The sequence below is a fragment of the Psittacula echo genome (genome assembly GCF_963264785.1).
Source record: "Psittacula echo genome assembly, chromosome: 1".
Lineage (NCBI taxonomy): Eukaryota > Metazoa > Chordata > Aves > Psittaciformes > Psittacidae > Psittacula > Psittacula echo.
In genome coordinates this window covers 160,977,689-161,005,341 of record NC_137735.1, presented here as the reverse complement: position 1 = coordinate 161,005,341, position 27,653 = coordinate 160,977,689, and the positions used below count along the sequence as shown (strand labels likewise).

Genomic DNA, 27,653 nt, shown 5'->3' with positions numbered 1-27,653 from the left:
CAATCAGAACGCACAGCGTGGGCTGAGGAGGCGGGACTTCCGGCGGGCGCCCCCGCAGCGGTGCGGCTCCGAGGGAAGACGGTGACGGACGGCGACATGATTAAGAAGTTTGACAAGAAGGACGAGGAGTCCGGTACGGGGCTGGCGGTGGCGAGGCCGAGCTGCGGGGCGGGGGCACGGCGGCACCGCTCTGTGGGGAGCGATCGTTAGGCGCTCAGATCGTTCCGCGGCCTGTAGCGGCCGCTGAGGTGAGGGAGGAAGTGATGGCCGCTGAGGTGAGAGGGGGTAGCTGCTGAGGAAGGAAGCACCGTCTGCTTTCCGTTCCCAGGCCTCTGAGCCTCTCCCGGCTCTTCGGGACGGGGTGCGGGGCCCCCACCGGGGCCCTGAGGCCACGCTTGGAGGGAAGCGGTTTCCCGCAAGCTTGCGCGCCGCGGCTGGGTCTATTCCTCCCTCATAGCATGAGAAGAAGAGGGCTTGGTCGGTGGCTGCACCTCCGCCTGGTAAGCTGGGCAGCAGCTGGCTGCATGCGCTGGGGTTTGTGTTGCGTCAGCACCGGCTGTATTAAGATACCCTGTGAGCGGGATAAAACCATCCCGTCAGGCAAAGATGTTGTGGATGAGGCCGTCACTTGCACTTTTTCGCTCCATAAAACCTCCTGGAAATTAAGTTTAGGTTGTCTGCAGTAACTGATGCTGCAGGTTGTGTGGAGAACTGATCCAGAGTATCCCTGCGGTGAAGGATTTGGGCGTATTGGTTGATGAGAAACTGAACATGACTCGATTTCAGAGTGTGCTTGAGCCCAGAACCATCCCGTGTACTGGGCTGCACCCCAAGAGCGTGAGCAGCAGCTCAGGGAGGGGATCCTGCCCCTCTGCTGGTCTCTGGGGAGACTCCACTTGCAGCACTGTGTGCAGTTCTGGTGTCCTCAGCATAAGAGGGTTGTGGAGCTGCTGGAGCAATTGATTTGCCACGAGGATGATCAGGGGCTGGAGCACCTCGCATATGGAGGCAGGCTGAGAACATTGGGGCTGTTCAGCCCGGAGAAGAGAAGCTGCGTGGAGACCTCAGATCAGCTTCCAGTGTCTGAAGGGGGCTACAAGGATGCTGGAGAGGGGCTCTTCATCAGGGACTGGAGTGATAGGACAAGGGGTGATGGGTTCAAACTGACACAGGGGAAGTTCAGGTTGGAGATAAGGCAGAAGCTCTTCCCTGTGAGGGTGCTGAGGCGCTGGCACAGGGTGCCCAGAGAAGCTGTGGCTGTCCCATCCCTGGCAGTGTTCAAGGCCAGGTTGGACACAGGGGCTTGGAGCAACGTGCTCTAGTGGAAGGTGTTCTTGCCTGTGGCAGGGAGTTGGGACTGGATGATCTTAAGGTCCTTTCCAACTCTAACCATTCTGTGATTCTATGCTGTCTTGAGTTTTCTGTTGCTGCTGCTGCTAGGTCTTCTGAGCCCAGCTGCACTGAGATGCATTTCATTCTCAGTTTCCTTTTGTTTTGGATGTAAGAACTAAAGAATAAATGAGCTGAAAAGGAAAAATTACCGTTGGAGGAAAAGGGTCAGAAGCAGTAGTGAGGGTTTGGAGGGGTTTATGTGTCTGCAACAGCAGCTGTGAGGGCTGGTTTCACTGGGAATGTGGATTAGAAGGCTGCTGTCTGCTGCTGACAGAGAAGTGTCATCACCAATAAGTAAGTACTCTCAGGGGCTGGTTCTGGCCTGTTGAAAGGCTGAGGAGTTACAGGATGAGGATACTCTGCTGCTAAGGATTTTGTGATGTGTGGAAGCCAGACTATATTTAGAGTTTCCTGAGTAGCCCATTTTAGTGGAGCATTGATTGATGCACTTCTGTTTGAGATCCAGATCAGTAGCTCTGTCCTGATGCCTTCAGTGCATTCTGTGCCTGAAGGAATAATAATAGGGGCACTAGGGAAAAATAGAGTAAATGGCTTTATGTAAAGAGGGAGTATTACACTGTTCTTCCTCACTTTCCAGCTATGTTGGTACTGCTCCCGCCACACCTTTTCCTCCTGTAACTCTTAATATACAGTTCAGGAAAGTGGATTCAAAGCTGTTGATGGAGAACATCAGTTATTCCAAGGGGGATTTCACTGTAGCATGAGGTGGTTTTGTAAAGTTTAGGGGCTGTTCCTCCAGTTCTTTTGGGGTTTTTTTGTGAGGAATGCATTTCCTTAACTGAGAGGTCTCTTTTGTTCCTCAGGTAGTGGCTCTAATCCTTTCCAGCATTTGGAGAAGAGTGCTGTGCTGCAGGAGGTATGAATGGTTGTCAGACTGTTGAACTCTTTTCCTTCAGAATGTGTTAGCAGCTTGAGGAAGTTCTGCAGTGCAACTCCCAAATTTGAATGGCTAAATTCAAACAGTTAATTTAAAAGCACAGGGTATGTAAATTAAATGCACATGGATTGAGAGCAGCCCTGAGGGGAAGGATTTGGGTTGTTGGGTGACAAAGCTCCCCATGACCTGGCTTCAGTGTGTGCTTGAGCCCAGAACCTCCTCTGTGTGCTGGGCTGCACCCCCACAGTGTGAGCAGCAGGTCAGGGAGGGTGCTGAGGTGCTGGCACAGGGTGCCCAGTGAAGCTGTGTCTGCCCCATCCCTGGCAGTGTTCAAGGCCAGGTTGGACACAGGGGCTTGGAGCAACCTGCTCTAGTGGAAGGTGTCCCTGCCTGTGGCAGGAGGTTGGAGCTGGATGAGCTTTAAGGTCCCTTCCCTCCCAAACCAGTCCGGGATTCTATAAGGTTACCCTCTGAGGGGTTTATGTATAGTAATTAGATTATCTGTGGCTTATGCCCTCCATGTGGACATGTGGGATCTCGGTGTGCTATTACTCAAGAGGTGTCCTCCATGTTTCCCTATGTTCATTCGACCTACTGTGTGTGGCAGGTTTTCCTGCTTCTCTTTGTGTTCTCCAGGAATAATTCCAAGTGATGAATCTGTTGTGAAATAATGCTGAATTTTGTTGGTTGCAAATAGCTAAAAGAAGGAACTTAGTAATTTCCATCTTGTGTTCCTACAGACTACTATCAAATAGTGTTTGGGCTACAGATGCTATGGAAAGATTAAGTTGTTACGCTTTTATATTAAAGCATTTTTGCTAGTTCCAGAGAGTGGACAGTTGTCCTTTGCTCAGGCTGCTGCCCATCCAGCAAACTAAACATGCCTGAGCTGGATGACAAGAATATGTTCTCTGGGACACATTTTTAGAATGAAAAGGTACTTGGTTGAAAGCAAATGGCTTTACTTTTTATGATGAAAGAGAAATGATTATTGTTGGGTTACATTGTAATACTCTCTTTATGCTGTCTCTGTAGGCTCGTATCTTTAATGAGACCCCTATAAATCCACGAAGATGTCTGCACATCCTTACCAAAATCCTTTACTTGCTGAACCAGGTAAGTGTTATCATTTCTTCCCAGCCAGAATGAATATTCCCAAGGCTAATACAAGGAAGAAGTTCTTTACTGTGAGGGTGATGCGGCCAGAGAAGTAGTGAATGCTCTATCCCTGGCAGTGTTCAGGGCCAGGTTGCACAGAGCCTTGAGAGACATGTCTAGTGTGAGGTGTCCCTGCCTTTGGCAGGGGGGAACTGGATGAGCTTAAGGTCCTTTCAAACCTGAACTATTCTGTGGTGCTATGATTCTAATTTCTGATAGCTTTCAGTGTGAAAGAAGTTTGGTACCTCTTCCTGACAGATTTGGGAGGTAGCTTTTTAAGGAGATCCAGAATGGGGTGTTTATGCTTTAGTATGATGTTCTTTCCTCTGACTTGCTGCTAACTGGAGTGAGATACTTATCACTGAAGCTTTTAATGCTTTTTCCGTGAGTGCCAAGTGAGAGCTGCTGCTTGATCTATGACCATCACAGCCCTGTACAATTAAGGAGATGCTTGTGTTTGCCCAGCTAAAGTGGGAATGACTGAGATGAAGTAAAAACATAGGCCAAGAAGTGATGAAGAGGAAGGTGTCTTTTTGTCTGGGGCTAAATTAGAAGCACGATAAGAAAGATTTTCTTTAGGTGTTCATGTAGATCAGGTTTCCTGTGTGTCAGGTTGTGTTTAACATCAAGGAAGGTTGGACCTATGCTGTTCAGTCTTAATTCAGTCAACAAGTAGATCCCTTTTAGGCATGACACAAAACCAGCAATGTCAAAAGAGGGAACACAGGCTACTTGACAAACTGTTCCATCGTTGTATGGCTGTGGATGGCATTTGTTGAAACCAAGTAGCTAATAGTGGTAAATTTGGCAAGTACTCCTCAGGAAACACAAGGGATGGTTTCTAACATGAGAAAAAGCCTCAAAGCAAAGATCTGTGGTGTGTGGGTAGGTGTTAAAAATGGAGGCTGAAAGGTGGAGGTAGCTCAGTAACGATGGTGGTTTTTCTCTTGCTTCTTATGTGCTGTTTTCAGGGTGAACACTTTGGAACCACTGAAGCCACAGAAGCTTTTTTTGCAATGACCAGATTATTTCAATCCAATGATGTAAGTACCTGGTTGTTTAGCACTTGCTGCCTGCCTGCCTGCTTTTGTCTGGATTTGCGGTAACTACAGATTACATCCAACTACAGTTCAATGTTGGGATGTGGGAGGTGAGCACTTCACAGAGCAAGCTCTGCACGCCAAGTACTTGCTGAAGGCAAGTCATGGTTTGGAAACAAGTGACTGAATAATAACACAGTTATTTCTGCAGGTTGGTTTTGGTGCTGGGTTTATTCTTTTCTGCATTGAATTACTGTTTTAAAGCATGTGAATAATGACAAAAGCCTTTAATATACAAATCTATCATTTTATGACTGTTTCTTACACTTACAAATAATCACCATCTGCTGAACTCAAAATAGAATTTAAAAGTTGCCTGTAGATTAAATACAGCTATTCCCTAGAACAGCTTCCTCTATTCAGGAATCAGCATGGAGTCAAGGGGTGAGAACATCCTAAAAAAGCGAGATTAAACTTTGGACTTAGCCCAACGTAAATTCCTTCTCTGATCTCTTTTGCAGAGCAGAAGAACTCAGAAGAGTTTTTACTCATTAATTTTTGTTCAGTATAAACTGGCACCTCAGGTGTTTAGAGATTTGACTGAGGAAGGTTGAACATAGAACTGTGTTGGAACTACAGAGTGCTTGGGACCTTTCTCGTAGCCACATGTTGGAATGGGGGTGGGGGGGGATTAATGTAAATATGTTATTTGCTTTCCAAGAGTTCAAGTGTCAGTGCTCTTTGGATATTTGCTTTACAATAGCAAATAGGTAAGAGGAAGTTTGGTTTAAAGCTTTTAACTGATAACTGTGAGGCTTCTGCATTCAGATGTTTCACTTCTCTCATGATTAACATGGGTTTTTGGTTTTAGTCTTATCTTTCAAGATAGAGATATCTTTATTCTCCTGATTTGTTTGATAACTGGCAGTAAGGCTATTCCCCAGTTATCAAACACAATTTAACTTGTGTGCTTTGTACACAACTGCTTTATCTTTGTATAGAAGTGAGGAAGAGGGTGTTCTATTTAAAAGCTTGCTCAAAATTTAAAGTTGAATATTTGAACTTTTAAGTTTATTTAACTTTAAAACTTGTAGGAAGTGTTTATTTATGCTTGCCATTAATAGTTTTCTGCACTTCATTTTCACAGCAAACCCTTAGAAGAATGTGTTACTTTACCATCAAAGAGATGGCCAATATTTCTGAGGACGTCATCATTGTCACAAGCAGGTAGTAGAACCACAGGCAACACAGTATCAGAGCTCTGAAACGAGTAGCTGTATCTCAGTGTGTTTCTTTTAGCTGCTGTAATTCTGCATTATGAAGGATGATAAAGGAAAGGAAGACAAACTGTCCTATGATACAGAGTATGCATTACCACATGAAATGTTGATTTCTTCTTCCTGTGGTGTTACTCTTTACTAAAAAGGCAAGAGGTTTGCCTGCAGTTTTGCAGTTGAGTGAAACTTTGGTTTCTTGTGGGTTTCTTTAAAGGGGGAGTTGGTTTTGATTCCTTTTAACTATTGGTGCTTGATGGTTTTGTCACACCAAGGCTCTGATTTCTGTTTCACTTTGCTGTCAGAGCAGTTAGGGACAAGCAGAGCAAAGCCCAGCTCAGTCCTCCAGCTGAACTGTCAGGTTTTTGGACAACAGGATAGATGTTATAGTTGCTGGAGAGCAAAATGGGATCTCTGATGTATTTGTGGTTTATTTTCTATATTTTTTTAAAGCTGCTCAGCAACTGAAACTTTGCTGTTACCTAACTGAAAATGTCATGTGGTAGAAAGAAAGCACTTAGAAGAACAACTGAGCTGAATGAACCAGGCGTGTGGCAAAGGTGTATTATTTTAAACTTAAACATATTATTTTAAACTTAAACAGGGGAAGTTCAGGTTGGATATAAGGAAGGAATTATTTACTATGAGGGTGCTGAGCCACTGGCCCAGGGTGCCCAGAGAAGCTGTGGCTGCCCCATCCCTGGCAGTGTTCAAGGCCAGGTTGGACACAGGGGCTTGGAGCAACCTGCTCTAGCGGAAGGTGTCACTGCCCATGGCAGGGATTTGGAACTGAGTGATCTTAAGTTCCCATCTTACACAAACCAGTCTCTAATTCTCTAATTCTATGAACTGTGCATTTTGTAATGTTCTCTGTTTCCACAGAATCTCATGCTGTTAATTCTTAAGTAGCTGATTATTAAGAGGTTGTTTCTAGCCAGTACTAGAGCTCAGCAGTTAGGTGGTAACAACTTGACCAACAGCTACATAAGATGAGGCAAATGTCACAAAAAGACCAGGCATTGTCATGTTAAAGTGGTGTTAACAGAGTGTCTATGATTATTTCAGTTTGACCAAAGACATGACAGGGAAGGAAGATGTGTACCGAGGCCCGGCCATCAGAGCACTCTGCAGGATCACTGACGTAAGTACAAATCATATATCTATCATGGGAGAGTTGAGGAGTGTATTTAAAATAGAATAAAATAGTAAAGTACTAAAATAGAAAATTAAAATAGAAAAGTACTCCCTTGCAGGGTGTATTCTTGTAGTGGTAATGGAACTTCTGCTGTGGGGAGGACAGCTCTGAAGCCTGCTGCAGATGCAAGGAGCTCTGTGGAGCTGGAGCACTGTAAACATGGAGTGAGAAGGCAGGAGCTTTGGAGCTCTGGTTTCTGATCTGAGGTTGCTTTGCTGTAGACTTTGTTTCTGTCACTAAACCTTCAGGACCAGGCAACTGATACTCATCTCTCCCTTGCAGAACAGTTCATGATGCATTTTGAATATGCTGTGTGTGTATTTTTGCCTCATACTGCTTTTATGCTCTGCTTCCAAAGTATCAACACTTCTCTTTTTCCCTCTCACAGGCTACGATGCTACAAGCCATTGAGAGATATATGAAACAAGCTATTGTGGACAAAGTCCCCAGTGTCTCTAGTTCTGCATTGGTGTCTTCCTTAGTAAGTAAAGCAGTAGATGATTGGGAATCTGTGTGTTGTGTTGTGGGTAGAAGGCTACTCTGCTGCAATTGTAACTCTTGCTTGGCCTTTGTTTTGTTCTTTCTTTTCCTTTTGAGATGTTTCTTTTCTTTCTTCATCTGCTCACTGGAAAATAAACAAGAAGGAGTGGCAGGGGGGTTTTCCTTTGTCTCAGGCAGACTCTGTCCTCTCAAACTCCTCCTTTAATGTTCTCTTACCTTAGAGTACATCAATTGTAATAACTAAGTGCAAAGTGCTCAGTCATCTCTCTATGCAGTCAGTGTAGGACGAGTTTCTCTGGGAAAGGGCCTTGTTGGTTTAGAGTAGTCAAGGACAATGAAGACCATGAAAGTGTCTCTTGGTTTGGTGAGAGTAACTAAGAAACAGCCTGTGCTGTGGAAGAACTAACACATGACTGTGAAAGAGTGTATGAGTTCTGTGACAGGCAGTAAAAGCAGTTGGCTTTGTGCTCCGGAAAAGAAGAGATCCATGAAATTGCTGCCCTGCTGCAATTCAAGATCATTTTTGCTAATAGAAGGGCAAAGATGAAGTTCGCTCTGGTGTTCCTCCCTTATTTGGGAGAAAAGGCTGGGAAATATCTTGCTAGGTGAATTCTTTAATTAAAGAGGAGAATACAAATGAGAGCATGGGTAGTCTAAGACTGAGATGTAAGAAAACCAGTGGTTTATAGATACATAGAGGCTGGCTGCCTTGGTAAATCAAGAAGGCAGGAGGTAAAAGGTCCAGCTGAGAAACAAGTGCATCCATACAAACTATGGATGTGAGTTACTCTTTGTTACCTGAAGTACACAGCAAAGCCCTTAGTTGTCTCAAAGCCTTTAAAACAAGGCTTGTGATACCTCACTGTACTTCTTATCTTAGTTTGTCACCAGTCTCCATTTGTGGCTTCTTCCAGCATATGATGAAAATCAGCTACGATGTAGTCAAGCGGTGGATCAATGAAGCTCAAGAAGCAGCTTCTAGTGACAACATCATGGTGCAGGTATGTTAGAGGGTGGTTGCTTCAGGAAGCAATTAACACACTGGAGGGTTTTCATAGCATTCTATGAGTTCTTAAACTAAATTAAGGAGTAACTGGTTTTCCTTTTTTCTTTATTCTTTCAAAAATAACAGTGTTTAAGGCCAGGTTGGATGGGACTTGGAGCAGCCTGATGTAGTGGAAGGTGTCCCTGCCCGTGGCAGGGGGTTGGAACTGGATGACCATAAGGTCCTTTCCAACCCAATTCTATGATTCTGTTAGAATCATTGTATGATTCTGACTGTGACTTGAGGGAAACAACTACTTCAGAAACTCACAAGTTTGGCAATCCCAGTGCAAGATTCTTTTTTAAGAGCTGGCTCTTCAGTACAGTGCTCTTGCCCTTTCCCTGCCAACCTTCTGATGGCTGGGATGCCACTGACTGTTTCACAGTAGTTGTCACAGAAAGGCTTTGAATCTGAGTTTTCAAAGAGCCTAAGAAATTATCTCTCTGCCACCCACAACACCAGCATCTCTTGCCTTGGCCTTCAGAACATTTGCAGTTGCTATAGGACCATGGAGATTAGCCCAGATATCAGTAAGATATCCATGTTAGTGAAATTATAATTCATACAAATACTCCAAAGAGCTGTGGAAATCAAGGTATTCTGTGTGTTCAGTCAGTGTTACAGACTAACCATCAGAAACAAGTCTGTTCTTATCCAGTGAGCAGCTTCATTAATCACAGAATCCCAGACCGGTTTGGGTTGTAAGGGACCTTAAAGTTCCTCTAGTTCCAACTGCCTGTCACAGGCAGGGACACCTTCCACTAGAGCAGGTTGCTCCAAGCCCCTGTGTCCAACCTGGCCTTGAACACTGCCAGGGATGGGGCAGCCACAGCTTCTCTGGGCACCCTGTGCCAGTGTCTCAGCACCCTCACAGGGAAGAACTTCTGCCTAAGGGCTCATCTCAGTATCCTCTCTGGCAGGTTAAAGCCATTCCCCTTGTCCTGTCCCTACAGGCCCTTGTCCAAAGCCCCTTTCCAGGTTTCCTGTAGCCCCTTTAGGCACTAGAGCTGCTCTGAGGTCACCCCTTAAGAAGCCTTCTCTTCTCCAGGCTGAACCAGCCCAGCTCTGTCAGCCTGGCTCCAAAGCAGAGCTGCTCCAGCCCTCACAGTATCTTTGTGGCCTCTTCTGGACTCACTCCAGTCTTATGGCAAAAACACCCAAATGCAAACAACTTGGCAACTAGAAATGTTCCTTTGTACTTTTACTGTACATTTTTATAAGGTCAGCTGTCATTTAAAGGCCTTGGGATATCCTGGATGTTGAGTGTACTGGAAATGCAAGTGTTACTGTGCAGGATAATTCAGTGAGCCTTTGAAGTTCTGACATTTAATGGGGAGAAAGGGGAGTAAACTCCATGACTCTTTTAATCTTCAGGAATGCATTGAGCCTGCCTTATGGTGAACAGGAAGGGGAAAGAAATACTGCAGATACTTGTAACTTGTCAGGTTCATTTGAGGTTAGAGGGTATTTCAGCTAGGAAACGCTAATTACTAGCACTCTTTTAGGTCTTGAAGTCTGGCGTTTCCCACTGAGGGGTGTATTCAATAGCTGCACATCTTTGTTTCTCATTTCCTAGTATCATGCTTTGGGGCTGCTCTATCACCTTCGCAAAAATGATCGTCTTGCAGTTTCCAAGATGCTGAATAAGTTCACTAAATCTGGCCTGAAATCCCAGTTTGCTTACTGCTTGCTGATCCGAATTGCAAGCAGGCTCCTGAAGGAATCTGAAGAGGGGTAAGTAAGAGGCAGTGTGTGAATTACAAAACCTGCTTATAGTTTGAGGTAAAGGGTAGCTAGAAAAGTTGTGGGGTTTGAAGCTTGTGGAAATGTAAATATGGATAGAATCGTAAAATCATTGCATGGTTTGGGTTGGAAGGGACCTTCTCTGTGCTGGAGAGGGACTCTTCATCAGGGACTATAGTGGTAGGACGAGGAGTGTTGAGTTCAAACTGAAACAGGGGAAGTTCAGGTTGGAGGTAAGGCAGAAGTTCTTCCCTGTGAGGGTGCTGAGGCAGTGGCACAGGGTGCCCAGAGAAGCTGTGGCTGCCCCATCCCTGGCAGTGTTCAAGGCCAGGTTGGACACAGGGGCTTGGAGCAACCTGCTCTAGTGGAAGGTGTCCCTGCCTGTGGCAGCGGGTTGGAACTGGATGATCTTAAGGTCCTTTGCAACCCAAACCATTCTGCGTGATTCTGTGATTTCAAATGCAGTAAGGTTCTACCTATATTTTGTGGATGTGAACGAAAGGATCTCTCCTATCCTGCCCTCATATTAGCAGAGGAGGGTTCAGTTATCTGATTAAATTCTTTTATCAGTGGATATTTGTTATAGAAATAACATATTACATGTGATAATATGATATATGATTCATGGTAAATGATACATTATTAATGGTGAAGTATTTATATCTAGAAAGCAGCATTTCTAGCCCAAAGAAGATAATGTCAAGATGAATAGTTTAACAGTAAATAGAATGATTAGAGCTCAAATATGAGTTGAGCAGTATGATGGCCTAGGAAAAATAAAAGCCAGTACATTAGCTGTGCGAGTGAAGTTCTCAGAAATGCAGTGTTAGTGGTTTGTGTGTAATTCAGCATCATTCCTGCTGTGAATCCTCTTTTGGTTGTAGCCATGAGAGTCCACTGTTCGACTTCATCGAGAGCTGTCTGAGGAACAAGCATGAAATGGTTATTTATGAAGCTGCTTCTGCAATCATCCATCTCCCAAACTGCACAGCCAGGGAGCTGGCTCCTGCTGTTTCAGGTTGGTCATGGAGTCCTTGGTACCACTCAAGCAGCTGAAAGGGTGGTAAAGCACATAAGAGACAGCACAACATAAATACTGGTCTCAAACTGTGAATTTCCTGATTCTTCCCTAATTAGAGGGCTTTGGGATGAGAACCACATTGATCCCTTTTAAGTTACGGGTAGAACCACGTGAATGTTTAGCAGTGTGTAGCTGAATGTGGATTCATTGGACTTTCCTGTCTATTCCATTTCTTTCAAAGAGACACAGTCTGGTTTCCTGCTGCAGTGAATTCTGACTGAACTATTTGCATTGCCAATATCAAAGTGCTGGCTCAAAGCAATTTTGCTTTCCTCATCTGGTTGTGAGGGCTCTCCCCTTCTGCTCCCTGCACATTCCAGGTGCCTAGAGTTGCAGTACTGGGAGCTGGCATTTGGTAAACATTCTTTGCTCTATAACATCTTGTTGCAAGTGACTTCTCTTCCTTATTTTTCTCTTCCTCTTTTTCAGTGCTGCAGCTGTTCTGTAGCTCTCCCAAACCTGTGTTGAGATACGCAGCCGTACGGACCCTGAATAAAGTGAGTGCTGCCAAAGCCTTCTAAACAAGCAGAAACCTCTGAGCATCAGAGGAAGCCAGACTTCAGTTCCTAAGGGTGTGTTACCTAAAGTAGAGTTACTGCCCTCACGATTACTTGGAAATACTCCATGATGGAGAATTGGTTTTTCCATGCCAAATCTCCTGGTGTGATGGAAATGTTCTCTGCATCCAAGCTCTGTTTGCTCATTTCTGGACCACAGAGCTATATGTAGGTTGATAACTTGTGAGCTGCAAGGAAGCAAAGTCTCAGATATTTAATAGTGCCAAAAGTGTGACTAGGATGTGTGTGAAGGAAATAACATTCTGATGTCAAAGCTGCACACAGCAGAAACAGTTTGTGACTGTCAAACTCATGAACTGTAACTTGGAGTTCATTTGAAACACTGAAACAAAAAAACCTGAGCTTTGACTGCATCCTGCCAACAGCAATGTGATGTAGGTTTAGCTGCAATCCTTAATCCTTGCCCCATCAAACGCTTTGAATTTTAGATTTTGTAAGAGCAAGTAGGGATAGAGCAAGCGGGAAAGGCTTTAAACTAACAGGGGAGATTTAGATTAGGTGTTGGGAAGAAGCTGTTTAAAGGTTATAAGGCTCTGAACAGGTTGCCCAGAGAAGCTGTGGCTGCCACATCCCTCACAATGTTCAAGGCCAGGTTGGACGGGGCTTGGAGCAGCCTGCTCTAGTGGAAGCTGTCCCAGCCCATGGCAAGGGCTTGGAACTAGAGGACCTTTAAAGTCTCTTCCAACACAAACCATTCCATGATTCTGATCCTACATTATTGCTCCCATCTAATTTGGAATTGCATTCCCTGCAGGTGGCCATGAAGCATCCATCTGCAGTCACTGCCTGCAACCTGGACCTGGAAAACCTCATCACTGACTCCAACCGCAGCATCGCTACTCTTGCCATCACCACCCTGCTGAAGACAGGCAGTGAGAGCAGTGTAGACAGGCTCATGAAACAGATCTCTTCCTTCGTGTCAGAGATATCAGATGAGTTTAAGGTGTGGCATTGGAGGCCTCTGCTCTTTCCAGCTGCAGGTTTTTCTCCCATTCTTGTTATTATGAAGCTTTTCCCATTTGTTAATCCTTTAGTGGCTTAGTCTGATAGAGCAAAGCCAGCTTGAAATTCAGAAGGTGTAGTGCTCTACTTTCCAACTGAAATATGCTGTGTCATTTCCTTCCACCACTCCAAGGAAGGATAAATGTTGTTTGTTGGATTTCTGGCTCCTGTGCAGTGTCTTGCAAACGATTGTACTGCCTTCTGGTTGTCACTTTGGAGAGGAAGAGGGATTTTAACTGCTCTGATTGAGTCGATATCACTTCAAGTGTGATAGTTAGAAAATAGTATGAATTACAAGTTTCTATAGTGACTAAACTTGGCTAAGAACTTGGTTAAGGGTGGTAGTTCACTTGTATCCATTCCTTTTACACCATGGAGTTGCCTTGAGGAGCATGTCTCTACTAATAGAGGGCATATAGTAGAGGATAGTATGTCTCTACCGAGGCAGTTTCCACTAGTGCACAGTGGCCTTAAGTTCTTGTGTTCATGAGAAAAGGAAATAGGGATTAGAGATATTTTAAATTGCAAAGAGTTTTAACCACAAAATGTAACTATTTCAGGTAGGATTAGGTCAGGATCATCACTGGACAGAGGGAGGAAGTGAGGGGAAGCTTTGAATTAATGGAGTCTATCCTAAATTACAGTCCTTTAATAGAGCCAGATCTTGCACCGTGCCAGCACAGGGGTCTTAACACTCATGCTGAGACTCCACCACCTGATTTGGATCCTTGTACATTGATTTCATCTGTCACGGTGACAACTTGAGCTAGTGAGAAGTGTGAGTTCTTCATAGACTTCATTATGCATAATAAACGCATGTGACTAATGTCCTCCTCTGTTGGTTTGCAGGTGGTGGTGGTACAGGCTATCAGTGCTCTGTGCCAGAAATACCCTCGGAAGCACAGTGTCATGATGACCTTCCTCTCCAATATGCTCAGGGATGATGTACGTGGATGATGCACAAACTTTTCTTTGTGTGGTGATGGGGGGGGAAGCTCTGATAATGTGTCAGGTGGAAGGAATAAGTAATCTGCAAGCATGAAGGGTCTTTTCTGTCTTAGGTCAGTATACAGCAATGATGGGGTCTGAGTGATTACCAAGACCTTGCTTATCTCATGGGTCAGACTTGTCTGCACATCAGCAACTGATTGGAATTGATGCTCAAATGTGCCTTTGTGGGCATGAGGGGGACTAGGAAGACCCTGTTAGGTCAACCAACACTGCTCCTCTGTTCTCTTGATGAACAATGCTTGTTCTTCTTAATGGCAAGAAGTAGTTGAAGTGTGAGGGGAACTGAGCAGCACTGAGGTCTGAGCTCTGTCTGCTGCGTCAGTGTCCTTGATTTTCCTTTCCCAGGGTGGCTTTGAGTACAAGCGAGCCATTGTGGACTGTATAATCAGTATCATTGAGGAGAATCCTGAGAGTAAGGAAGCAGGCTTGGCTCACCTCTGCGAGTTCATCGAGGACTGTGAACACACTGTCCTGGCGACGAAGATCCTGCACCTCCTGGGCAAAGAGGGACCAAGGACTCCATCCCCTTCCAAGTACATCCGCTTCATCTTCAACAGGGTGGTGCTGGAGAATGAGGCTGTGAGGGCTGGTGAGTTCAGTTCATGTTTGATGGTTTCTTGTCTGCTGGAAATCTCAGGGCTGAAACTGGGTTTGGGGATGGGAGGCAATGGTTATTCCACAGGCATTGTGAAGGTCAAGCTCTTGAATGAGTCAGCTGTGAAGGTGGTTTTTATCCTGCAGTGTGTTTAATCTCCTCATATAGAATCACAGAATGGTTTGGTTGGAAGGGACCTTAAAGCTCATCTAGTCTGGTTCAAACCCTTTTCCAGTTTAAAAAAAGAGTTCTCATAGAACAGAGTTGCAGTGCTGCTAAGCTGAGAGAGCTGTTCTGTTCATCCTGGAGAAGGCTCCAGGACACCTTAGAGCAGCTCCAGTGCCTAAAAGGCTACAAGAAACCTGGAGAAGGGGCTTTGGACAAGGGCCTGTAGGGACAGGACAAGGGGAATGGCTTTCACCTGCCAGAGGGGAGATTGAGATGAGATGCCTTGAATCATGACTCTGAGGATGTGTTTGTGTATAGCTCTTGCACCTCTGACATCTCCCTGTTTTCCTCTCAGCTGCTGTCAGTGCACTGGCAAAGTTTGGTGCCCAGAATGAGAATCTTCTTCCCAGCATCTTGGTGCTGTTGCAGAGGTGAGTGGACATGGCTGTACCTGTGCTGAGCTTCTTGGTGACACTTGGTCTGGCTCCACAGAAGAAGCAAGGTCAGGTCTGGTCAGAACTTGGACTGGGGTTGCTACAACATACCAGTTGAGGAGTTGGGAGGTGGTTCCCTTCAGCCTTTCCAGCTGAAGGCAGCAAAGCACTGCTGGAGATGAGCAAGTGAAAGATGTGATTAGAACAGCTGATAGTAAGCTCTGAGAACATACGTCTGCAGGTAATAAATCTGCGTTCCTATATGTACACATCTTTTTGCATCCCTTGAAGCAAGAAGACATATTTCCGTGTTACTCATGAATAACATTTGTGTATGGCTGAGTAGTGATGCCATACACCATGTCACAAGTTTCTGTACCTTTCAGTTGGCTTGGTTGAACTTCGTAAGGTTTGAAGGTGTATATTTTATAACCTAGTGAGTGTGCCTGGTGTTAACAACTCATACATCTCCTTTAATCTTGGTTTTCTGATGTGACATGTTTAAATTTCAACTGCTGTGTTGTAGGAACAATTTTCTTGTCTAATTTGACTAGCTGTTGAGAGATCTCAGAACATCATTGCAGTATCAAGTCCAATCTTGATGCCATTTCTAACTCAGCTCTCCTGATGTCCTCAGCGGCTGACTGCCGTCCTTTTGTTCCCCAACACAGGTGCATGATAGACAGTGATGATGAAGTTCGGGACAGAGCAACCTTCTACTTGAATGTCCTACAGCAGAGGCAGGTAGCACTGAATGCTGCCTATATCTTTAATGGTCAGTGATGGAAAGGGTTATTTTATGAGCTGTTATTTAACTTTATTACGGGGGGGCTTTGCTGTAATAGTTTTCTCTAATGTAACTCGGGTCAGAATAACTACAAAGGACACAACTTTTTTTTTTCTGGCCCAAGTTCTTTAGCTCAAAGTGTGAGTTAAGCTTTTTTCATCATTGCTTCTTCCATCTGTCACTTGGGACAAGTTTCTTAATCTTTGCATCCTCGTCTCCATTACAAAGCGAGGATGCCACATCTTGTTGCCAGGGTTGGTTATAAAACTGTTTTATGGTCTGTAGTTGAGTCCATGGGAGCAGAGTATTCAACACAGGTGAGACGACTGCAAGATGACTTTTCTGGAGTGAACTGTTCAGACTGCAGTTCCCTCTGGAATAACAACTTCCTGTATCATCTGCAGAGCAGTGTTTTTATCCTATCTAGCATTGTGGAGTACTTAGTGTGTGTTTGTGTTTACTGAGACACAAACATGCTTTTGCCAGCTTTTTATTAGCCGAAGTCCAAACTGCATCTAGCTATAAACTCTAGATTCCTCACAAGAGTTTCTCTGCAGCCTGAACCAATGGACAGGCTTCAGAGAAGAGCTCTTTAAATAATCTTTCTTGCTTATATCTCAAGGAGGGTAACTAAGACACGGGTAAATTTTCAGACTCGGGCATCTTACTGCTTTTGGTGCAGTGGGCCATCCAGAATTCACACTCTTCACATGTAGACCCTATTGCCATGGGCCTCTGACAGTTCCTGCTGTTAAAACTGACTTTTTCTGCCTGTGTTTATTTGCAGGATTGACAGTCTCTGTTCCTGGGATGGAGAAAGCCCTGCACCAATACACCCTGGAGCCTTCTGAGAAACCTTTTGATATGAAAACAGTTCCACTGGCTACTGCACCAGTCTTTGAACAGAAAACAGGTAACATTCAGACTAACCAAGGCCAGGCTGGACACAGGGGTTGGAGCAACCTACTCCAGTGGAAGGTGTCCCTGCCCATGGCAGGGGGCTGGAACTGGATGAGCTTTAAGGTCCTTTCCAACACAAACCAGTCTGGGGTTCGATGTTTAAATAGGCCATGGACAAAGCTATAAGCATTCAGGTTGCCATAGTGAAACTTGGTGTCTGTAAGTTGGCTCCATCCCAGTAGACTCAGGCCAAGACATGTGGTGGCTCAGCTAAACAGGGTATAGCATCACTGACTTTGCAGAAGCCTCCCTGATCTTCACAGATAAAGGAAGAGAGCGCTTCTTCCAAAGAAACATGGGTTGGCAAGATTGTGGTTGGTTGTTCTATTAGTTTTGTTGTTAGAGAGGAGTTTGTACATTGATCAGATTGGTTAGTGGATACATTCCAGGAGTGCTCAGTCACTTCACTGGCTTTCTTCAGTGTTCTTGCACAGTTCTTCCATTCTGACTTTGTGCAACTTTAAGAAGAGTTTGAGGGGGTTTTCCCCCTTCTCCTCCTTCTTCCAGCTTTTTTTCTGAATATTTTGCACTGAAGTGTGCTTTTGTCATAGAATGATAGAATCCCAGACTGGTTTGGGTGGGAAAGGACCTTAAGATCATCCAGTTCCAACCCCTGCCAAGGGCAGGGACACCTTCCACTAGACCAAGTCTCTGTCCAACCTGGCCTTCAACACTGCCAGGGATGGAGCATTTATGACTTCTTTGGGCACCCTGTGCCAGTGCCTCAGCACCCTCACAGGGAAGAACTTCTGCCTTATATCCAACTGAAATTTTCCTGTTTCAGTTTGAACCTGTTATCCCTTGTCCTATCACTACAGTCCCTGATGAAGAGTCCCTCTCCAGCATCCTTGTAGCCCCCTTCAGACACTGGAAGCTGCTCTGAGGTCTCCACGCAGCTTTTCTTCTCCAGACTCAACAGCCCCAGTGTTCTCAGCCTGCCTCCATACGGGAGCTGCTCCAACCCCTGATCATCCTGGTGGCCTCCTCTGGACTTGCTCCAACAGCTCCATGTCCTTATGCTGGGGACACCAGAACTGCACACAGTGCTGCAAGTGGGGTCTCATGAGACCCAAACACCTCTTTTCTCCTTACAATCCAATACTGCCTTGTGGTACAGATATCTCAGTATGTACGTGTGAGGAACCAAACTGGCAATAGTTCACAGCAGAATGTGCGCAACACCACAGGTTAAGGCGTTTTCAGTGGAGTTATAACAGCATTTAAAACTCCTCAATGATGTAGGTGACAGCACAAAGTCTTTGTTTCTTCTTCCAGAGATTGCCCTTGTCACCAGCAAGCCTGAGAAAGTTGCACCTTCACGGCAGGATATATTTCAAGGTGAGACAAGAACAGTGGGTCTCCAGTGCTTGAAGTGCTGGGAGGATGTTAACAGGTCAGGAGGGAGCAATGAACAAGCATTTCACCAAGTGTCACCTTCTTTTCCTTTCTGCCTAGAACAACTGGCAGCCATTCCAGAGTTCAAGAGCTTGGGCCCATTGTTCAAGTCTTCAGAGCCAGTGCACCTCACAGAAGCAGAAACAGAGTATTTTGTTTGTTGTATTAAACATGTCTTCACAAATCACATTGTTTTCCAGGTAAGAGAAGCTACATGCTTTTGCCTGGGTGCAATTGGAGTTGGCCTTTAATCATAGAGTCACAGAGTGATTTGGGTTGGAAGGGACCTTAAAGCTCCTCCAGTTCCAACCCCCTGCCACAGGCAGGGACACCTTCCACTAGAGCAGCTTGCTCCAAGCCCCTGTGTCCAACCTGGCCTTGAACACTGCCAGGGATGGGGCAGCCACAGCTTCTCTGGGCACCCTGTGCCAGCGCCTCAGCACCCTCACAGGGAAGAGCTTCTGCCATTGATCTAATCTAAATGAAGCATAAGCAGTGCCCTGGGAAGTACAGCTTCTGTCTCAGGGGAGTTGCAGTGTAGAATTAAGGGGGGGGTGTGCTGCTTTCCTCAAGAATCAAATAAGGATGGGGTTATGATCCCATGTGTTAAGGATTTTTAGTAAACCTGGAGAGAAAAGCTGGTTTTGAGAACAGCAGCTTGTTCAACGAAGTGGGAATCTGCTTTATACTGTGGATTTGAGGGAAAAAGTCTTGATTAGGAATGTTTCTTCTATGTTCAAGTCCTTTTCAATGTATTCTTCTGCAGTTTGATTGCACAAACACCTTAAATGATCAGCTGTTGGAGAGAGTCACTGTGCAGATGGAGCCATCAGATGCTTATGATGTGATCTGTTTCATCCCAGCACCCAGCCTGGCTTACAACCAGCCAGGCATGTGTTACACTCTCGTCCAGATCCCACAGGATGACTCCACTGCAGGTACCTGTTGGGAGGGAGTTGTTCTGCACAACACGTCCTTCAAATGAAGCTTTGGGAGTACAGAATGAAATGTTGAGGAGGTGGGGTTTGGGGAATACATTGAGATTCTGTAACTGACTGTTTCTCATGTGTCATGTGCTGATTTTCACGTAGAACCTGTGTTTGTGCAAGATAGTACACACAAGTTTTACAACATAGTGTAAACCTTTTGAAATAATCAACAGTATTTCTGCAAATGGGATGTTGAAGAGGATTGGAGAGGTAATGGGAATTAGTGCAGGTAATAGGAAATGGAATTTACTGCCTTCGGTCAGTGAAGGAGCAGATTTGAAAACATGGATTTTTGTGGTATTCAAGGACAGAATCAGTGAAAGGAAAATGCAAATAGAAAATAAAATATCAGTAGTCTGGGCCTGCATAAAACTTCCCTTTATTGCTGTTATTCACATTTACAAGAAACTTCATTGGATGTAGAATCCCAGACTGGTTTGTGTTGGAAGGGACGTTAAAGCTCCTCGAGCTCCAACCCCTGCCACAGGCAGGGACACCTTCCACTAGAGCAGGTTGCTCCAAGCCCCTGTGTCCAACCTGGCCTTGAACACTGCCAGGGATGGGGCAGCCACAGCTTCTCTGGGCACCCTGTGCCAGCGCCTCAGCACCCTCACAGGGAAGAGCTTCTGCCTTAGAGCTCATCTCAGTCTCCCCTCTGGCAGTTGAAAGCCATTCCCCTTGGCCTGTCCCTTGTCCAAAGCCCCTCTCCCGGTTTCTTGTAGCCCCTTTAGGCACTGGAAGCTGCTCTGGGGTCTCCACGCAGCTTCACTTCTCCAGGCTCAATAGCACCAATGTTCTCAGCCTGTCAGCCCATTTGCAGTTGATTTAACATGATGCGGCTCATCAGCAAGGGGGTTTCTTGGTTATCCCTTTAATACCAGGGAAGATTAGAACTAGTGTGAATTCTCTGACCTGTGGGGTTGGCTCATGATCCATTTTTCAGAAACCCTTTGCAGAGTTTCTCCTGTCAGAGTTTTCACTCTGGGAGGCCTGAGCTTGTTACATTATGGCCCTGGCATACTCCTCTTCTGAGATCCTCCTTTGGCCTTCATCTTAAACCTGGGGAGCCTGGTGGAAATATATATGCAGCTGAAAAGTGCTCTGACCACATCCATGTCTCCTGGGGCAAAGCTGATGTAGATTCTTTCAGGTCTCTTTTTGCTTGAACAGAAGGAACTGCAGTATCACTAACCTACAGGCTTTTCTCTCCTCCCCAGTTGCTTGTACTTTCAGTTGCACAATGAAATTCACTGTTCGAGACTGTGACCCAAACACGGGTGTCCCAGAAGAAGATGGCTATGATGATGAATATGTGGTAAGTTCAGAACTTGTTTTAGTTTCATACAGGCGGCCATTGGGCTGACAGTTTCCTTTCAGATCTAAGTCTGATAGGAGAGAGCAGCAAACCTGCCTGAAACACCACAATACTGCCTCCTGTTGTGCCCTATGGAGAAAGGATTTGTGGGTTTAGAAAGGGAAGGAAGGAATAACTTCCTTTGTCTGTTTTCAGAACTCCAGCCCAATCTCTCCTAGGCATTTGTACTTCTGTTTATTGTGTTCATGTTATCACTCATGGAAATACAAGTCAGGTCTCAGGAAAGTGCCTGGTTTTGGGGCTTGGAGGAAGTAAAGGCTCCTTCTGGATTCTGAGAGTGTCTCTCCTCAACTGCCCAGTAGAAGCTATAATGGGCTTTGACTCCCAAAGTGATTGCCCCATTTTCTGCTCTCTTTTAGCCTCACACATGTTTGAGTAAATGTGTTTAAGCTGTATAGATAACCACAATAAATACTATTTTTCCTCTCTGCTTTTATATGCTGTTACTATATGCTTCTGCAATTAAAGCCAGGCATGCCAGGGTTCTCTTGGCAAAATGCTGCTGCCTCTCTTGTCTTTCTCTTTCTAAGATGAGGATCATTTCTCTAACTCCTTATATTCTGTAAGTCTAAAATCTCCTTTGCTTTTCTGTCAGTTGGAAGACCTGGAGGTGACCATGTCTGATCATATTCAGAAGGTTTTAAAGCCAAACTTTGCAGCTGCATGGGAAGAAGTGGGAGATGACTTTGAGAAAGAAGAAACCTTTGCACTTAGTTCCATTAAAACCCTTGATGGTAAGATGATCTCTTCTTGTTTATTGGTGATCCACATAGTAATCCTGGTAAATCTGCCATGCTGGGGATATATTTGGTGTGTGGGAGGAGAATTTGGTGCCTTCCAATGGGAAGTCATGTCCCAGCAACAAGGTTTTGTGTTGCAATGCTGGGATTATAGTGAGTGGAACTTTGGCATTGCTCTTCTGAAGCCGGGTGGAGGAAGGGGTGGGTTCCTGGGCTGTGCAGACATGGCAAAGTAGGAGTATTGATGGGGCTGCAGTCAAGCTGCTGAATGGAAATGGTTAACCCACATTGGTGCTTAGAGGAGAAGAAAGCTTGGCACTAACCTGGAGGTAATTCTCATCCTCAATCTCTGCATGCAGAAGCTGTCAATAACATCATAAAGTTCTTGGGCATGCAGCCCTGTGAGAGGTCAGATAAAGTGCCAGAGAACAAGAATTCTCACACGCTCTACTTAGCTGGTAAGTACTCAAGACTGCAGAATTCCATGGCCCTGTGGCCCCACAGGGTTTTAGTGAAGGGAGGGGAATGGGTTGGGAGATTCTGCTCTTATTTTGAGAGGTTTTTCTCTGTGTTGATCAAAATGGATGTATTCTGCCTATGGGAATGGTAGTGAATCCTTTGAATGAAGAACTTTCAGAGCAGACACCTAAGTTCCTTGCCTGTGCTTATCTTGGAAGGGGATTCTTAGGACCATCTTACAGACACATCCTGAATTGACCTGCAGTACTCACAGCTTCTTACAGAATCCTAGAGTTATTTAGGTTAGAAAAGACCCTTAAGGTCATAGAGTCCAACTGTTAACCCAGCACTGCCAAGGCCACCACTAAACCATGTTCCTAAGCACCGCATCTACAAGTCTTCTAAATCCCTGCAGGGACGGTGACTCCAGCACTGCCCTGGGCAGCCTGTTCCAATGCCTGAGCACCCTTTGGGGAAGGAATTGTTCCTCAGCTCCATCTAAACCTGCCCTGGTGCAGCTTGAGGCTGTTTTCTCCTGTCTCATCCCTTGTTCCTTGGGAGCAGAGTGAGCAGAGCCCCCTCCTGGCTCCATCCTCAGGACTATTTCTCCCTTAAGGGCAAGGGCACTGAGCCAGTGTACTAGCCTTGCAGTGTGTGTGGCCTTCTCAAACCAGAAGTGAGCTTCAGCTACCCACTTTCTGCTTTTTACCTATTTAAGTCAGCCAAGCGCTCCAGCAACACTTGCTGACTCTCTTTAATTACAGCATTATCTGTTATCTTTGGTCTTGGCCTCAAGATCTTAGGAGAAATTGGGGGTTTGGGTATTTGTTTGTCATTTCCCCCTTCTCTGCCACTCTCATAGGCTCGGTGTGTCTGTTGATGGCTCCTGGGTTAGGACTAGATCACTGAGCCTCTCCTAAAGTGATGTCTACAAGAAAATCTCTTCAAGTCATCTCCTAAAGCCACTCTCAAACATTGCTTTGTCCCCTCAGGTGTCTACAGAGGTGGCTGTGATGTGCTGGTGAGATCCAGGCTCGCGCTCGGAGATGGCGTCACCATGCAGGTGACTGTTAGAAGCAAAGAAGAAACGCCTGTAGATGTCATCCTGGCTGCTGTAGGCTGAGTGTTACAGCAGGATGGTGGTGGAAACCCCCTTAGCAAGCACTGGTTGGGTATTTACCAGCTACCAAGCAGCCTGTCTGCCCTTCTGCATGTAGTTTTTACTCCTCCATTTGGTATATTTTGTATGTTACAATAGTGGCAATAGGTGGCTGGAACTGAGCCTTTCCCATGTCCCTTCCCTTGTTGTCACTTACGCATTCCCATCTAACTTATTGCATCTCCGGCTGCTTGCAGTAGAGCAGGGAAGGGAAAAGAGGCAGGTGGGCAGAAAAATGGCATCAGACGTTTGTCAAAATTGATTTTTATTAACACAAAATAAACCCTGGTCCAAGTGGTGGAATTCATCTGAAGTACTGGTAATAAAACAGACATTTCTTGTTCTAGTTCTGGCTGTTTCAGTACAGAAAAAGTAGCCCATGGTGGCTGCTTACTCAGAAAAAGTTCCTTATTCCTAAAGGGACACTAGGAAAGTTCAAACATAAGCAGTTAAAACCCACACAGCCTCCAAGTTTATGGTATCCTGATGCTCATCTCCTCTGTTCCACATGGAAAAATCAGTGTACAGAGAGCGAGAGATTAACCTTTACCTCCAAAAGCATAGTCAGTGCTGAGCCTTATGTTAATAATCCCAAACACTGGTGTGTGAAGCATCCCATATCAAAATCTGGGAAGAGACAGGGAAGGAGGGACCTTATGGTAACTTCCTTATGAGGGAAGTTCTCCATCTCTCTGCTGGTCTGCTGTTTCTTTAGTTATCAAGTCAGGGTGAGGAAGGAAAGAAGGAATACTGTTTCAATACCACTTTAAATACCTGTCCTACATCCCCGTGGCTCCAGTAGCTATTGCTCACAAGAAAATTGGCTTTTGCTAGGCCCAGTGCTGCTTCTTCAGCTTGCCCTAGTGAAAGAGGCATGAGCCTGCCCTGGTGGAGCTACAACCAGGCTTCAGCAAAGCTCCTGAGGTAGTCGCAGGGGTGCATCCTCACTGAGCAGCTCTGCTTGTTCAACTGAAGAGCAGAGAAACAAGGGAAGTGGTAAAAATGTTGAGGTTTAGAGCTTGCCCTTGGGTCATTGGCCATTAAAAAGAGGTCACTGAAGGTAATTATAATCTTTAAATGCTCCTTTATGTGTTCAGAGCATCATTGCCGGTACTTGGGGGATTACAGATCTGGCTCTCCTACTGTAGTTAGTGTAGGCAAACTCTACTTCAAATCCTTCAGGCCTGACAAGCTGGTCAAGTATTACAACTCTTTGCAGAGGGATATCATTTCAACTGCATCCATGGTGGGAGTATAAGCATCAGATCTTGGCTGCAGGTGGTCCTGTCTACCTGTGACATGTAGCATGGCCTCACAGTGAAGGTAAATAAGGACTCTTGGAACAGACATATGTGCTCCTGTTGTCCTTCAAGCTCATCTTTTATCCCAGCCTCATCTTTTCTGGTGCTTCAAGGATTTACCTGCATAAATGCAGCAGTTTGGTAGCCAAAGATGAGGTTGTTCATGCAAAGTTTTGGATCTGGAGATAAAAAATCAAGGTTTCTTCCTGCCCCCAAAGCCTGCCATGTAAACCCAGAACAAGAGCTTTCGGCTTGAGCGGCAGTGGCGTTTCGTTCCCAGCGGCTCCAGCATGGCAGGAACATGGCAGACCAGGCCATCTCCTTCCTCATCAGCAAGACTGCGGTGGCGCCCATCGAGTGGGTGAAGCTCCTGCTCCAGGTACAACATGCAAGTAAAGAGATTGCTGCTGATAAGCAGTACAAGGGTATCATCGATTGTGTAGTGCGTATTCCAAAGGAGCAAGGAGTGCTGTCTTCATGGTGGGAGCCTGGCCAATGTCATCAGATACTTCCCAACTCAAGCTCTCAACTTTGCCTTTAAGGATAAGCAGGTGTTACTGGGAGGTGTAGACAAGCACACTCAATTCTGGAGGTATTTTGTTGGTAACCTGGCTTCTGGTGGTGCAGCTGGAGCCACTTCCCTCTGCTTTGTCTACCCCTTGGGTTTTACAAGAACCCGTTTGGCTGCTGATGTTGGAAGAGCTGGCACAGACAGAGAATTCTCTGGTCTAGGGGACTGTCTAGTCAAAATTACCAAGTCTGATGGTCTGCGTGGCTTGTACCAAGGGTTCAATGTGTCTGTCCAAGGCATCATCATCTATAGAGCTGCCTGCTTTGGGATCTATGATACAGCAAAAGGCATGCTCCCAGATCCCAGAAATACACATATTGTTAAGAACTGAAGTGCAGCAGCTCAGGAGTTGATCAAGTTGAGATAAGCATTCAGGAAGCCTGTTGTATCCTCCAGCTTCTGATAGTGGCTGATGTGGTTGTCCAGCACAGACACTGTGGACATAGGAAGCACCTTCCTGTTGGGAGAATGCAGCAAGGTGACCAGCAGGTCGAAGGAGGTGCTCCTGCCCCTCTACTCTGCTCTCGTGAGACCTCACTTGGAGGAGTATTGTGTGCAGTTCTGGTGTCCTCAACATAAAAAGGACATGGAGCTGTTGGAACAAGTCCAGAGGAGGGCCACAAGGATGATCAGGGGACTGGAGCACCTCCCGTATGAAGACAGGCTGAGAAAGTTGGGTCTGTTCAGCCTGGAGAAGAGAAGGCTGCGTGGAGACCTCATAGCAGCCTTCCAGTATCTGAAGGGGGCCTACAAGGATGCTGGGGATGGACTCTTCATCAGGGACTGTAGTGACAGGACAAGGGGTAACGGGTTCAAACTTAAACAGGGAAGTTTAGATTGGATATAAGGAAGAAATTCTTTACTGAGAGGGTGGTGAGGCACTGGAATGGGTTGCCCAGGGAGGTTGTGAATGCTCCATCCTTGGCAGTGTTCAAGGCCATTTTGGACAGAGCCTTGACTGGCATGATTTACTGGGAGGTGTCCCTGCCCAGGGCAGGGGGTTGGACCTAGATGATCTCAAGGTCCTTTCCAACCCTAACTATTCTATGATTCTCTGATTTCCTGATCATCCATTTCAGGTGGCCACAGGGCTGGGTTACAGCCTCAAACCAGGCTCAGACAGGAGAACCTGCCAACCCCCCTCTTGCTCACACTTTCAGACCTCCAAACTCAGGCTTTAATGAGAAATACAAGATAAAGCTATTTAACAGCAATTAAAAAAACTAGCTGGATAAAAGGAATTATCTGCTATGACAGGAAGGAAATGGTGTATTATCATCAGGCACCTCTGCAGTGTGGAGCGATAGGAAACCCCAGCCCCTGCATTGTTTAGGAACAGGATTGGACTGGGTGTCCTGTCAGGGCTTCCTTTCCCATTTGTCCCTTCTGTGACTTCAGCATCTGGATGTGGAGCAGCAGACTCACCATCTGGGGAGAGAACAGGGTGCAAAGAGTTAAAATGCTGCAGGAAATAAGCAAGCAGGTTTTAAGCCAGTTCCTGTTCTTAGGAGAAAGTGTGTCTCTCAAAGATAGCCTTATTTCATCCTCTTATAAGGATGTTTTACTAACAGCCTCATATTAATAATAAAGAGCCATATGATTTTTAAGGGCCAAAGATCTAATTTGAAGAATAAATATGTAGTTCTTGATGCATGATATCTACTGAGTTACTACAATAAACTCGGCAGCATGAGGACTTTCTTACTTGCAGCCTTTCTGGTTTAGGAGTGTTGCTGTTCACAAAATGAAATGGCTGCAGGCCAAAAGTGAAGTTATTTTTCCCCTGCTGAGTAGTCACCTCTGTCTGTCAGGATTCAGCTCACCATATGACAGTGATCTATAGCTCCTTCTCTTTGTGCCTACAACAAATATTGTTACCTTCCAGCTTGCGGATCTCCTTGTTTGTCACTTCTAAGGTTTCATCAGATAAAGAGGCAACCTGGATGACCTGCGGGAAACAAAAGAGAGCAACAATACCTTGATACACATGCACTGATGTCACTGCAAGAGAGCAGGGATCAGCTTAAGGAAAAATAATCCTCGAGCCAAGCCACATTTAACTCATTGCAACTTCTACTGGACTGCAAGGTCACACATAGGTGTGTATATGATACTTGTATGGCAAGTTTGTCCTTTTATTAAGTGGAAATTGCAGCAGAAAAAAACCCAGAACACTCAACTTTGGAGGAAAGAGAAGCCACATGTGCCACACTGGTAATATCAAATACCAGAATGGTGTCTAACTTATCAAGTTCAGTCACTAAAACATTTCAGAGCATACACTGCACTGGCTAAAATTACACATGGGATATTCCCACAGAGAAGACCTGGGATGTTCTCATAGTAAATCAGTTCATTGCACCCGTGAGAGGTACAGGACTGGTCTTAATCAAGGGGAACTGAAGATGGGAGTCTGCTAAACCCAGTCCTTCAATATCTGCAAGTTTAACCTTCTCTCCTTAGAAGAGAGCTTGTCTTTTTCTAGTTTTTATTAGGTTTTGTGAACTAACACATAAGCACCACTCAGCTCTTCATTTACTGATCAAACTTACCAGCCTTTAGTATTTGGATTCATTTGATTTAAAAATACACAGAAACCCTTGAAGTCAAGAACCTTCCCATCATGTGCAGTAAAACCCTCTGGTAGGGAGGGCTTCAGGCTGTGACACAAAGCTTGAGGAGGTCAGATTTGAACCTCCTTTACATAGCCCTTTTCTCTTACAAGAGGCTTAAAAACCCTCCTTAGTGAAGGGACATAAAAAATAGGGAATAAATTTCAAAGATAGAGTCACTAAAAACTTC

General features: G+C 45.4%; 1 protein-coding gene and 1 pseudogene across 3 annotated transcripts; both read left to right on the top strand.

The window, feature by feature from the left end:
• Window positions 1–32: 32 nt before the first annotated feature.
• On the top strand, window positions 33–23,325 carry LOC308226703 (coatomer subunit gamma-2). 2 transcript variants are annotated; one of them, XM_080628661.1, is made up of 24 exons: window positions 33–133; window positions 2,217–2,269; window positions 3,326–3,406; window positions 4,420–4,491; window positions 5,636–5,715; window positions 6,828–6,903; window positions 7,346–7,438; window positions 8,373–8,459; window positions 10,080–10,237; window positions 11,131–11,264; window positions 11,757–11,824; window positions 12,660–12,848; window positions 13,757–13,852; window positions 14,264–14,507; window positions 15,037–15,112; window positions 15,787–15,890; window positions 16,690–16,815; window positions 18,138–18,200; window positions 18,318–18,457; window positions 19,024–19,195; window positions 20,464–20,561; window positions 21,217–21,355; window positions 21,721–21,819; window positions 22,813–23,325. In XM_080628661.1, exons 1-24 carry the CDS (start codon window positions 97–99, stop codon window positions 22,941–22,943), a joined length of 2,616 nt encoding a protein of 871 aa, XP_080484787.1. In that variant the 5' UTR covers window positions 33–96; the 3' UTR covers window positions 22,944–23,325. The 2 variants fall into 2 exon arrangements, with proteins under 2 accessions (XP_080484787.1, XP_080484788.1); XM_080628662.1 differs by lacking the exons at window positions 33–133; window positions 2,217–2,269 and adding an exon at window positions 2,273–2,394.
• Window positions 23,326–24,175: 850 nt separating this feature from the next.
• On the top strand, window positions 24,176–26,554 carry LOC308229976 (ADP/ATP translocase 3 pseudogene; annotated as a pseudogene). The gene has a single exon. The product of its transcript is annotated as an ADP/ATP translocase 3 pseudogene (transcript).
• The last annotated feature ends 1,099 nt before the right edge of the window (window positions 26,555–27,653 follow it).

Excerpts from the sequence above, each read along its gene's own strand:
- LOC308226703 (XM_080628661.1), top strand. The coding sequence starts at position 97 with ATGATTAAGAAGTTTGACAAGAAGGACGAGGAGTCCG. Across the intron at positions 13,853-14,263 it reads CCAATATGCTCAGGGATGAT|GGTGGCTTTGAGTACAAGCG; the intron begins GTACGTGGATGA and ends TTCCTTTCCCAG. Across the intron at positions 14,508-15,036 it reads GAATGAGGCTGTGAGGGCTG|CTGCTGTCAGTGCACTGGCA; the intron begins GTGAGTTCAGTT and ends TTTTCCTCTCAG.